We start from the raw sequence: 12,611 nt of genomic DNA, 5'->3' as shown, positions 1-12,611 counted from the left end.
ATGGGGAGGCCAGAATGATTCCAGGAAGGTCGGAGACCCTGCTGGACAAACAGCAACTGGACTCTGCCCCATAACAGTCAACAGGGGAACCAGCTGGGGGACTCTTTCTGGTCTCCAGCTAGGGTGTCTGGGGATTGTTGGGGAGAATCTGGGGGCTGTCATGAAAGTGTTGAAGGGGAGAGTCCCGGACCTTGGGCAGGAAAGGGTGGGGGCTTTGTGTAGTTTCTGTTTCTTCAATTGGCAGCTCAGTGGGGCCCCTCCTGCTTGAATATTCCCGGAAAGTGATGTGTATAGGGCAGGCAGAAACAAGCCACAGGGTGCCAGAACAGATTGCATAAAAGGCTGGGGGTTGGTGGGGACAGGAGTGCCATTAGACTTAAGTCTGGAGTTTCAGCTTGGACACTGAGCAGGCAGACACACAGAAGGAACCTGGAGAAATCCTCCTGACCCCAACCCCAGCTTCTCTCCTGCCTTCTATCGACATGGGGTGCCATCTCAGCCCCCGACTCTACCTGGTATCCTTGGTCTTGGGCCTCTTGTCTGGAGGTAAGCAAGGGGTCCCCTCCCCCTCCTGCTGCCCCCCAGCATTCTTCCATGGTTTTTGCAGGGCCAGGATTCACCAACCTTTTTTTCAGGTACGAACACAACTCCATTGCTGGCCCAGCCCCAAATCTCCTGCTCTCTGGAGGGGGGTAGAGATCAAAGGTGGCTCCTTCCAACTCCTCAAAGAGGGCCAGGTCCTGGAGTACATATGTCCCTCTGGCTTCTACCCCTACCCTGTACAGACACGCACCTGCAGATCCCACAGGGTCCTGGAGTGCCCTACAGACTCGAGACCAAAAGACTGTCAAGAAAGCAGAGTGCAGAGGTTAGAGATAGTGAGCACAGGGATGGGCTGGGAAAGAGGATGATGGGGCAGATGGTGGCCAAGGTCAGCAGCACTTGGGTGAGACTAGAGCTGTGTTGAGGCCAAACTGATGGGGTTGAACAGGGTAAGGGGCAACCCTAGGGGTGCAGGTGAAAAGCAGAGAAGCAAGAGGGCTCACCTTCACTAAGCATTTGCTCTGTGCCAGGCAGCCTGGGCAGTAAAGAGAATGCTCAGGAATGGGGAGCAGACCAGCAGAGCAGGGACTAGCTGTTTCTCAGTGACAAGGTCTCTGAGAGAACGAGGGATACCCTGAAGACAGACCTTCCCTCTTGGTGACTTTTACTTGTCCTCCTCCCCAAAGCGATTCGCTGCCCAAGACCACAGGACTTTGAGAATGGGTACTACTGGCCCAGGTCTCCTTATTACAATGTGAGTGATGAGATCTCTTTCCACTGCTACCATGGATACATTCTCCGGGGCTCTGCCAATCGTACCTGCCAAATGAATGGCCGGTGGGATGGGCAAACAGCAATCTGTGATGATGGAGGTAAGAAGTCCACCCACTCCTGATGACCTTACTCTTTCCCTTACATGTCCATCTCCAAGGAACAGGCATCACAACTGTTTTCTGATCTGCCCTCTGGATCTCTGCAGCGGGGTACTGCCCCAACCCGGGCATCCCCATTGGCACAAGGAAGGTGGGAAGCCAGTACCGCCTTGAAGACAGTGTCACTTACCACTGCAGCCGGGGGCTTACCCTGCGTGGCTCTCAGCAGCGAAAATGCCAGGAAGGTGGATCTTGGAGTGGGACAGAGCCTTCCTGCCAAGGTGAGTCTTGATCTGGACTCCCACGTCAGATCCTAATGTTCCCACACCAAGGCACTATCTCCTTCTCTCTTCAGCCTAGCTCCTTCCTCACTTCTTCCCACTTCCAAGCCCTTCTCACCTTAGAAACCCATCATCTTGTTTTTCTGGTCACTGTGTCCTTGATCTTCCAGATATTTGACCTGATTTTTGACCTCCCCCAGACACCTTCATGTATGACACCCCTCAAGAGGTGGCTGAAGCCTTCCTGTCTTCCCTGACAGAGACCATAGAAGGAGTTGATGCTGAGGATGGGCACAGCCCAGGTTTGAGCAGAGAGGGGAGGCAGGGCAGGGAATGGAGGGAGTTGCAGGGGAACCATGCACCCCTCAGCCTGAGTCTCTCTGCTGACGTTCAGGGGAACAACAGAAGCGGAAGATTGTCCTGGATCCCTCAGGCTCCATGAACATCTACCTGGTGCTGGATGGATCTGACAGCATTGGGGCCAGCAACTTCACAGGAGCCAAGAGGTGTCTTGCCAACTTAATTGAGAAGGTAGAGTTCCCTTCCCTTTGAATGTGGGGACCCTGATTGGACCTCACTGCCCTTCCAGTGAAGGCAGTGAGTAAACTCCCTTGTGCTTCCAGTCCCTCTGAATACAGCATCCCAGAAAAGTCTCCAGGTCCTAGTTTGTTCTTTCCTTTTAAGGTGAGGGTATCTTAATGCTTAACACAGCTTCCTCCATGAACTTCAGCCTTGAGTCTCTTACTATGGTCTTCCTGTCCCAGCAAAGGTGCTGAATTCTCCCAACTATAGGATTGTACTTTGAATGCCATGACCCCTTACTCTTCTCATTCACAGGTAGCAAGTTATGGGGTGAGGCCAAGATATGGTCTAGTGACATATGCTACAGAACCCAAAGTTGTTATCAGAGTGTCTGATCCAAAGAGCAGCGATGCAGACTGGGTCACAGAGAAACTCAACCAAATCAGTTACGAAGGTCAGAGGTTAAGCAAGGGAAGCTGTGAGGTTAACTGTGGGGTTAGAGGGGTTAGAAGGCTCAGAGGTATTGTGGGGAAGGCGTAGAACATTCATGTTGAGGAAGATAGAGGGGACCATACATTGTGGTTAAAGATGGATGGCAGGGTCACTGGGCTATGGGCATTAGTGGGGAGCCTGTTGGGGCTGATAGGGCTATTTTGTAGTCAAAGCAACGTCAGTGGGATAACTCACAAAGATGAAGGATGTGGGATCTGTTGATAGGCTCAAGGATGGCGTGATGGTGAGGTGATGATTTTTTCCCTTTCCACAGACCACAAATTGAAGACAGGGACTAATACCAAGAGGGCCCTCCAGGCAGTGTACAACATGATGAACTGGGCAGGAGATGTCCCCCCTGAAGGCTGGAACCGCACCCGCCATGTCATCATCCTGATGACTGATGGTCAGAAGGGACCTTCTTCCTACCCACCTTCCCATGCCAGTGTGACCCTCACAACCACATGTAACACTAGAGATGGGGCCCTAAACACTGCTCATAGCTGGCTGTTGAGCTTTCCTATGACCCTTTATAAGGTGGGACTCTTCTCCCCAAGGTCTTGTATGATCTGACACCTCTATCTCATCTCCAACCTGCTTACTCAGCCATGTGTCACTGCCTTCACCAATTTATCTTTTTGACTCTTTTCCTCTCCCACTCACATGGTCCTTGTCTTCTCTGCAGGCTTGTACAACATGGGTGGGGACCCAGTCACTATTATTGGTGAGATCCGGGACTTGCTGGACATTGGCAGGGATCGCAAAAACCTAAGAGAGGATTATTTGGGTGAGTAACCTGCCCAAGACCCAAGATCCTGCTTTCTCAGGGCTTGAACTCTTACTCTGCCTTTTCCTCCCTTAGATGTGTATGTGTTTGGGGTCGGGCCTCTGGTGGACCAAGCAAACATCAATGCTTTGGCTTCCAAGAAGGACAATGAGCAGCATGTGTTCAAAGTCAAGGACATGGAAAATCTGGAGGATGTTTTCTACCAAATGATTGGTAGGAAGATAAAAAAGTATAAGGAAGCATTAGGAAATTCAATTCCCCTCAGGCCCCCCCAAGTTGCTCATTTCCCTCTATCCCTCAAGCCCTAGAAATTTGGAAGCCTTTCCTTTTCTTCCTTCTTCCCTCCCTTTCTTTCTGGTACTGGGGATGGAACCCAGGCCTCACACATGTAGGCAAGCATTCTACCACTGAGCTGCAGCCCGCCCTTGGAAGCCTTTTCCTCATTCCTCTATGTCACTATTCATGTTTCCCACCGCTGTCCACTTCCTGATCTTAGAATCACAGCAACATCAGAGCTTTCTACTTCATTTTACAGATGTGGTAACTGACACTAAGGACAGAAAGCTAGTAAGAGGTGGGCCTGAAAAGAGGGTCTCTGATTTTTTGGTCCCAAGGTCTTTCACCATACCACAGTGTTTCCTTGTCTCCTACATAATGAAACAATGCCCTCAGCCTTTTTCTCCATGTGGGCTTCTGCTCCCCATAGAAATGCAGGAATCCCTTTGAAATGGCTACTGCCACTTGGGGATGAAGTGTCCCCAGTTTTCATCACATATTCCTTTCTGCCAGATGAAACCAAGTCTCTGGGCCTCTGCGGCATGTTTGGGAGCACAGGAAAGGTACTGATTACACAAGCAACCATGGCAGGGCCAAGATCTCAGTCACTGTAAGCACTATGTCCTAATAGTAGGAACTTGGAGGGGAAGTGGAAGGGGCAAAGACGGTAGAGGAAGAGCAAAATATTCACATCAGACTTTTTCCCCCCTTCACTGTTCTGTTCCCAGCGCCCTTTGAAGGGACATGAGAACTGTATGGGGGCTGTGGTGTCTGAGTACTTTGTGCTGACAGCAGCACACTGTTTCACTGTGGATGACCAAAAACACTCAATCAAGGTCAGAGTGGGTAAGGAAGCAGAAGATGGACCCTGAGCTCCAGCCACATCGCCCACTTCCTTACCACCCCAAACTCTGCCTGTTCTTGGTGCAGCCCCTCCCTCTAGACCAACTGTGGGTGGGGAAAACCAGAAGTCAGGGATGACTCTGGGTCAGAAGCAGGAGGCTGTCCACAGAGAAGTGGTGCCCTTTCTTCCTTCATCAGGAGGGAAGAGACAGGACCTGGAGATAGAAGAAGTCCTATTTCACCCCAAATACAACATCAATGGGAAAAAGGCACAAGGAATTTCTGAATTTTATGACTATGATGTTGCCCTGATCAAGCTCAAGAGTAAACTGAAGTACAGTGAGACTCTTAGGTGAGAGCATCTGGGTCCCTGAAGACAGGAGGCTGGGAAAGGTGGGCTGGAGGATTGGGGTGCAGGGCAGGCCATTTGTTGCTCCTGACTGACCCCACCTCTGTAACAGGCCCATTTGTCTGCCCTGCACTGAGGGAACAACTCGAGCTTTGCGACTCCCTCAGACAGCCACTTGCCAGCAACACAGTAAGGCATATTCTGGGACAGGACAAGGATGAGATTCCAGGAGACAAGTGGGACATGGAGGGGAAGTGTAATAGGAGCAAGTGATGCCTAGCTCAGGAAGGTCTTGAAGGACATCTGTTAAGTGACTGGGACAATGGGGTTGGAGGGGGGGAACTACAGTGACCCGGTCTGCCCATCTGTTCAGAGGAAGAGCTGCTCCCTGTCAAGGATGTCAAAGCAATGTTTGTCTCTGAGGAGCAGAAAAAAGCTGACTCGGAAGGAAGTCTACATCAAGAATGGGGATAAGGTGAGGCAGGGGGAATCCCACGGTCCTCCAGGCCTGTCCTAAGTCAGCTTTGTTCATCATCCCTTTCTATTCCATGCTGCCCTTCAGAAAGTCAGTTGTGAAAGAGATGCTCAACATGCCCCAGGCTATGACAAAGTCAAGGACATCTCAGAGGTTGTCACTCCCAGGTTCCTCTGCACTGGAGGGGTATATCCCTACGCTGACCCAAATACTTGCAAAGGTGAGAGAGAGTGGCTGTGTTGCAAGTTCCTGAGGCCCGACAGTCCTTTCCCTAAAGCTTCTTTCTCCTGCAGGTGACTCTGGTGGCCCTCTGATTATTCACAAGAGGAGTCGCTTCATTCAAGTGAGTACTTGCTCTTTTTCTTATCTGTGGGGAGATGCCAAGTGGTTGGCATGGACCCCAAAGCAGAAAAGTTCACTGCATGTAGCTGGTAACAGGACAGAGCCTGCCTCACCTTAGAGCTAGTTTCTGAACTGGCCACTTGGGTCATGTGCCTGGCCTGTGAAGCAAGGAAAACAGGGTTGAGCTGGGTACTTAGTCTCATTCCCTTGGATCAGCTCAGACGCAGTCAGGGACAGGCATGCTTCCTTGCATTAGGATGAAATGATACATGGCATCCCCTCACCTCTGCAGGTTGGTGTGATCAGCTGGGGAGTAGTGGATGTCTGCAAAGACCACAGAATGCAAACAGCAGGTACCTGCTCATGCCCGGGACTTTCACGTCAATCTCTTCCAAGTGCTGCCCTGGCTCAAGGAGAAACTCAAAGATGAGGATCTGGGTTTTCTATGAGGGGTTTCCTTCTGGAAAGGGACATGGGATCAAATTAAAACAGCTGCGATAATAACTGTGTTCCAGATCCTTGTGGGTAAAGGAGTGGGGGATGTGTACTGGCCATGTTGTTAACAACTGAGATACAATCTGACAGCCGTTTTTAAAGGCTTAACCCCAATCCCAAGGGCTGAAAAACCAGAGGCTGAGGAAGATGTGTGAGCTTCCACCTCAGTGTTTTACTGAGACCGGCATTGGGGGTGTTATGAGGCACAAGGAATCCAGCTCCATTCCCTAGAAGTCATCCACAAGGTTTTCCTCATAGACATCATCATTGTAGACAATCTGGGTCCTCTTGTCCCGGTGGCAACCCTTAGGGCTGTTCTGAACAGCTAGGGAGGGAGAAGAGTAACAATTAAGGTTTGAAGATCATGGGTCAGACCTGAGGCCCAGAGCTTGACTACCTCGCTCTGGCCTCTGGCCCCAGGAAGTCCAGTTCTCATGCTGCCCTCTGGTGGCCAGGATGGATGTCTCCTCTTAGCCTCCTCAGGTTGGTTGTAGTCAACCTATCACCATGGAGAGTTTACAATGTTATTGTAGAGCATGTGGCTATTGTGATGAATGTTTTGTTCTTAGAAAATCCTCAAAAGTTATCATTACTGAGACATGTGAATGATGTTAACCTACTACTTTTGGTCAATATATCAAAAATTAAAAATCGGAAAATCTCTGTAGCCCTTTGTTGACTGATTCTGAATACTTCCTAGTATCTGAATCCTACTTTCTGCTTACTTCCTTCCCAGGAAAATCTATTTTCAGGTAAAATGGGTCATTCACAGTGAGAAATGCTACTGGCTCCACCAGAACTCATTCAGGGGGAAACTTTGGCTCTCAGCATACTCCTTTGAGCCTCTGGTCCTTTTCTCTCCCTTTCTCTTTTTTCCTTCACCAGACATGGTTCTCTCTTCACCCCATTCAAGGATTCCATCCCTACTACTTGAGGACTGGAGTGAATCCCTCCACACCAGCTCCCATTCTCTTTGTTCTTTGAATCTTGCCATCACTGACTGCTTCTCTCTCTTAAAGTCTGCGTCCTTTGGCTTCAGTGGCCCAGGGCCTCTGGTGCTGTTCCTAGTGCCATGGACACATCTCGTTTCCTTTGCTGAAACTAACTTTGCTCAAACTAACATGTCAGGACTGTTGGGGACATGGGGGACACAAGGAGCCCAGTCCAGTTTTCTAACATATTCCCTGAATAGTCCTCAAACCAGTCCTGGGTCACTTTTTTCTCCAAAATCAGTTTTCCTAATGATACCATCATTTTGTAGCAATGCAAATGACTCCAATCCATTTTCATTCCTCACTCCACATCTGAGTTCTGGAATCCTAATTTCAAATTCTCATGAAGTCTGCGGTACTCCAGCTCAGAATCTACAAGTCTCATGAGCTGTTCATCTCCCTCACTAAGCTGATTTTGGCTCCCACTTTCTTCCCTGTTCCAGTCACTGTTTTGGGAGTCAGTTTCAATTCTTTTCTCTCCTTCCCTTAATCCTTGCTGATGGAGGGCCTGGCAATTCTCCTTTTTATTCTCATAAAAATTCTGACCATTACCACCTCTAAGGAACCCAGGGATGTGCAAGGGAACAAAAAAGGGTGGGTTGTGGGGGGAATGAGAAAGATTTCCATTCTTACCAAGGGAGCCCCAGAGAGACTTGCCAGTAGCAGCATCCAGCATGGGTTGTTTTCGGGCTATGTTGACTTTGAGCTGTACAGACTCCACCTGGGTCCCATTGAGCTGTAGCAGAAGATGGTAGGGTACAGAGAATAGAAGAAACATTACAGACCAATCAAAGGAGTTGTTCCAGGGGTTACTAGATGAATAAGGATCTGAGAACAAAAGTTTTTCTGTGTGACTAGGAAGAGACTTTCTGTCAAAAGGAACCAATTTCCTCCTGGCTCTCAAGTATTTTATGGAGAAAACGTGAAACTGGAGAAGGGATGGGAAGAAAAGGTCTGGGAAGTCCCAACCTCGGCAACGGCCTGATCTGCTGACTCCATCTTTTCATAGGTGACGAAGGCACAGCTGGGATGAGAGAAAACAGAGTCAGTAGAAGGCTCTGGGCTCTGCTGGACCCAACCAAATTCAGTGCTCACAGGCTGCTGATAACAGGGCAGCTTCCTCCCATAGGCCTCACATCCCAGGTCTTCTTATCATGCCCTGTGGCCATCCTTACTTTCTGGGTGGGTCCATGGAGAGGTCAATGATGTTTCCAAAGGGAGAGAAGGCCCCACGGAGGAGAGTGGGTGTCATGTCTTCTCCATACACGTAGAGAGTGTTCCCTTTCCGAGGGGCCCGGCGTTCAGGAAACGAGTCCGACCCTTTGGGATCAGAAATCAGTCATAAGACAGTTCATTTCACCCTCCACTTTAGTGGGCCCTACCCAAGTCTGAGCCAAGATCACTCTCCCCGCCAGCCAACATCACTCACTGCGGAAAGGGCCCTCTCGGTCTCGGTCTCTATCCCTGTCCCGGTCCCGGTCCCGGTCTCGGTCTCGATCTCTATCCCTATCTCGATCCCGATCCCGGTCTCTGTCTCGCTCCCGGTCCCGATCTCGATCTCTGTCCCGCTCCCGATCTCGGTCTCTGTCCCGGTTCCTCTCATGGCTGCGGTCCCGGCTTCGGGGAGGGGAGGCTGATGAGCGAGCACTGCTACGTTCTTCATAGCCCCAGTCAAAGCTTCGAGGGGGACCATCACCAGACCCTGGGCCCTCTGCTTCTTCTCCATCTGGCCCCAGTTCCCAAAGCCTATCACTAGAAGACACAAAGCTGTGGAGAAACACAGTATGGTTCAAAGGGGGCCTTTTCTTTCTCCTCCCAGGCCCTGTGGAGACTCAACACACCCTCCACAACCTGTTTTTTTTTTTTTTTCACTCCAGTCCTAACCCTCCCAAGGACTAGGCAACCAACCCCCACACCAAGTGGGACCCAGTCTAGTTCTCTAACCTCTCATACAAAGATTTCCTCTGGGGACGTCTGGAAGACTGAAAGAGAGACCAAGAATAGTTAATATGATTCCTACTTGTTGGCATGTGGGTCGCTTGTTTTCCTCAATCCCTAGCTCAGGGACAGCAAATTGGGAACCATTACCTCTTGCAGGTCATCATCAGCAGATATGCTCCTCTGGAAGGGCTGGAAAGTAGGGACTGGCCCCTTCTCAGGGTCCTGAAGAGGTGGTAGAAGCCTATGTCAGTGTTGGAACAGGAGGCTGCCTAACCATGAGACAGAGGGGCTACTCTTCCTTCACTCTCTTCTTGACTTCTGATCTTTTCTTTTAATGCTACATACAATTCTTATCTGATTATGTGAAATTTTTAAAATAAGTGACCTAACATACATGTAAAGTACCTGGTTTAACTGCTACCTTTCTTGAACCTGATGACATTTTCAGTCTGTTCAACTTCTTGGAGCAACACATTTTAAGAGCTCTAACCCTAGGTGGATTAGAATCACATAATGTATAAAATGGAGAAGAACATAGGAGTCATCTAGTTTTTTTTCATTTTACAAATAAGAAACCTTAAAGGTCTTCCCAGGTGTGGTGGATCACGCATATAGTCCTAGTTTGGGAAGTTGGGGTCACGCATATAGTCCTAGCTTGGGAAGTTGGGGTGGGATCACTTGAGCCCAAGTTCCATATCATCTTGGGCAACATAGTGAGACCCATCTCAGAAAGAAAAAGAAAAAAAAAAAAAAAAGAAAAAGAAAAAAGAAAAAGCAACCCAGAGCTCAGAATGGTACAGCAATTTGCCCATGTCTGAATATGCATTATTTTTTCCCCTAATCCTATCTCCCTTCTAACTTGGAGGGATGCTCTCTGAATCAAAGGTCTCAAGAACAATCCTGCTTGTGCTCACCTTTAGCTTCCCCTCTAGGGTTCGAGAACGTTTGAAGCCTGAGTTCTTGGTCTCGGCTTTGATGGCACTGATGGCCCCTGACTTCACCAGTTGCTTTGCCTGCTCTGTTGCTGTGGCTGTGTCCACCACAGGCTGCTCTGACAGTGCTGGAGTGGTGAGGGAAAGAGACATTATATTGGCTGTGGCAGAGATCAGACCCACACTGCCCACTTCTAATCCTCTCCATTTCCTGTTACTCACAGCGTTTGACGCCACCTTGGCTGGCTGTGCTGCTGCTACTTTGCTTCTTCAGAGCCAGCAATGCCTTTTTCTGTGAATGGTGAGAAGAGAGGTATCAGTCAGGGCAAGTCCTTTCCCAAGGCCCCTTGGTACAACACTTCAGGGACACCTTTCTTAAAGAAGACAATGCAAATGGTGCCCCTGTAGTGGTGCCTTGAGGCAGCCCTGCCTCTCATATCTCATCCCCCAAGTCATCTACAATGCCAGCAATACTTAACCAAATCATGGTATCCAGAAGCTTTCCAGAGTCTCACATTTTTTAAGTTGAAGAAAATGAATCAGTCATGTATTAGAGACCCAGCACATAAGATGCAAATAAGTAAAAGCCTACAAGCCTTTGTGGGGGGCTTTACCTACCCATTCCTTACATATTAAATGAAGTCCAGACATGACTTTGTAACAGAAGTTAATATGCTTAACAGTTCCTATGCTTAACAGTCCAGGAGATAAAATGACTAGACTGAATGCCAAGAATAAATAAAAGAGGTAGATTACTTGTAGCTAAATATGAATAAGACTTTCTGATGCTTACACAGCTATTAAACAAGGCTCTGAGTAGAACCTAAGCCAACACAAATGGAAGGTGTTTTAGACAAAGAAAACAGTGTGGCAAAGATGCAGAGAAAAGACAGTTTCGGGGAATGCGTTCTAAGTAGTAAACAGTTCTGCTTGATTAGATAGCTAAGGTTTTGGAACTCTGTTCTACACATAATGCGAAATCACTTATGAATTTTGAGAAGGACAGGAAATAGAATTTAGAATTGTCAATGGATTTTTAATAGGAGTGAATAAGTTTGTCCAAAAAAAAAAAAAAAAAAAAGAAAGGAGACCATTCCAACAGCCTAGTTGCAAAGGTGTGCAATAAGAAATTCACAGAAATGAATAAACAAGAGAAATTACTTTGAAAGAAGAATCAAGAAGACTTGACCCACTGAATATGGTGGTGTGTGCCTGTAGAACTCAGGAGGCTGAGGTAGGAGGGTCACTTGAGCCCAGAAATTGGAGAGCAGCCCAGGCAACATAGTGGGACCCCAATCTCAAAAAGGGGGTGGGGTGGGGAAGACAACTGTTTGGCTCTGCAAACAGTGCAGAAGTCAGAGATGGTATTTTTGAGTTTAAATACACCAGAGTTGAATATAGTCAGTCCTATGTGAAAGAGCAAGAAAAAGAACTAGATTAGACAGGAAGATAATAATTTCAGTTTGGTATCTGAAGGTTATAGGTAAGGCAATAGATGGAACTGGAATATCCAGACTTGGGAATCACCAGCCTCAAGTGTGGTGGTATTAAAAGCCACAGGAAAAGATGATAATTCCACGAAAGAATGCAGAGAAAAAGGAAAAAGTCACACCAAGACTTGAGAAAGCCCACCTTTTGAAGTTATATGGAGAGGTGATGTCTCCAGGTATGAAGTGGAACAACCCCCCCCCCCAGACCCTCACACTCACCCCAGGTGTTCTTGGAGTGCTGAATCTGAAAGGTTGGGATATGCCCCCACACACTCCCTCACCTTTTTCTTGAGTTTGTTGAATTTCTTCTGCAGAGCCTCCTCCTCCTCGCTCAGTCCGGGGGGTATCACCAACATGGTGGCTCCTGGTTCAAGGGCAGGGCCCAAGACATCTTTCTCCACTTTCACCACCCAGGGTTCTCACGCCGTCCACCCTGTACTCCAACCCACCCTTCCAGGCCTGCCTACTTTTGCCTTTGGCCTTTCTCTACCCCTTGTTTAAACGAGGCTGCAGTCCAAGCTCCCGCTCGTCGTATCAACCAGCATTCCCTCTTGTCTCCAAGGATCACAGACACCAGAGCCTTGGGGTAGCACGTGGCCCAGGGAGGGAAAGACACTGACTCTGTCACCAAGGTGATGACACCCGACCCCCCATCCCCATTTGAGGTAGTATGGCTAACCGTGGGATCTGGACAGCAGAGGAGGCGGTTGAACTCCCGCAGCGCTCTCAGTGCATGGAAAGGGGGAAGAAAATAGAAGGGGCTCCGAAAAAAGGGGCTAGGAGTGAGGAGAAGACCTTACCTGAGGGGGCGGCAACCCGAGCCCCACGGTCTCGGGCGGCGCCAGCGCTGGCCGCTGAGAGCGGGCTCTAAGCGATGACGTAGCAGGGGCTCAGAACGCGGTAACCAAGGCGGCGGAGGAGCAGGCACTTCCGCCCGGCCTTCTCCTGTTCCAGGTCGGGCCCCTCGGCCGCGTTGGTC

The 12,611-nt window shown here is 49.1% G+C and overlaps 2 protein-coding genes across 2 annotated transcripts; one reads left to right on the top strand and one right to left on the bottom strand.

Annotated features, from left to right (window-relative positions):
* The first annotated feature begins 298 nt into the window (after window positions 1-298).
* Window positions 299-6,944, top strand: CFB (complement factor B). The gene is given in 23 exon segments (XM_079148544.1): window positions 299-546; window positions 636-688; window positions 690-803; window positions 805-868; window positions 1,230-1,415; window positions 1,523-1,696; window positions 1,897-1,998; window positions 2,091-2,227; window positions 2,534-2,672; window positions 2,985-3,116; window positions 3,396-3,497; window positions 3,573-3,710; window positions 4,287-4,316; window positions 4,319-4,383; window positions 4,502-4,619; window positions 4,815-4,968; window positions 5,078-5,154; window positions 5,339-5,394; window positions 5,396-5,440; window positions 5,528-5,660; window positions 5,734-5,783; window positions 6,075-6,128; window positions 6,130-6,944. Coding segments are annotated over 23 exon segments (2,289 nt in total). The 5' UTR covers window positions 299-482; the 3' UTR covers window positions 6,232-6,944.
* NELFE (negative elongation factor complex member E) lies at window positions 6,428-12,569 on the bottom strand. Its single transcript, XM_079148554.1, has 11 exons — window positions 12,433-12,569; window positions 11,914-11,996; window positions 10,365-10,434; window positions 10,125-10,270; window positions 9,358-9,432; window positions 9,214-9,251; window positions 8,699-9,036; window positions 8,445-8,589; window positions 8,239-8,293; window positions 7,903-8,005; window positions 6,428-6,602 (listed from the first exon to the last, which is right to left on the bottom strand). The coding sequence occupies exons 2-11, from the start codon at window positions 11,986-11,988 to the stop codon at window positions 6,505-6,507; spliced, it is 1,143 nt and encodes a 380-aa protein (XP_079004680.1). The 5' UTR covers window positions 11,989-11,996; window positions 12,433-12,569; the 3' UTR covers window positions 6,428-6,504.
* Window positions 12,570-12,611: the final 42 nt, after the last annotated feature.

The sequence above is a fragment of the Sciurus vulgaris genome (genome assembly GCF_902686455.1).
Source record: "Sciurus vulgaris genome assembly, chromosome: 7".
In the NCBI taxonomy this organism is placed as follows: Eukaryota; Metazoa; Chordata; class Mammalia; order Rodentia; family Sciuridae; genus Sciurus; species Sciurus vulgaris.
Note: the sequence above shows the minus strand (reverse complement) of the source record. Positions and strands in the feature narration are given on the sequence as shown.

Excerpts from the sequence above, each read along its gene's own strand:
- NELFE (XM_079148554.1), bottom strand. The coding sequence starts at position 11,988 with ATGTTGGTGATACCCCCCGGACTGAGCGAGGAGGAGGAGGCTCTGCAG. Across the intron at positions 9,252-9,357 it reads CTGATGATGACCTGCAAGAG|TCTTCCAGACGTCCCCAGAG; the intron begins GTAATGGTTCCC and ends TCTCTCTTTCAG. Across the intron at positions 8,006-8,238 it reads CAGATCAGGCCGTTGCCGAG|CTCAATGGGACCCAGGTGGA; the intron begins GTTGGGACTTCC and ends CTTCTGCTACAG.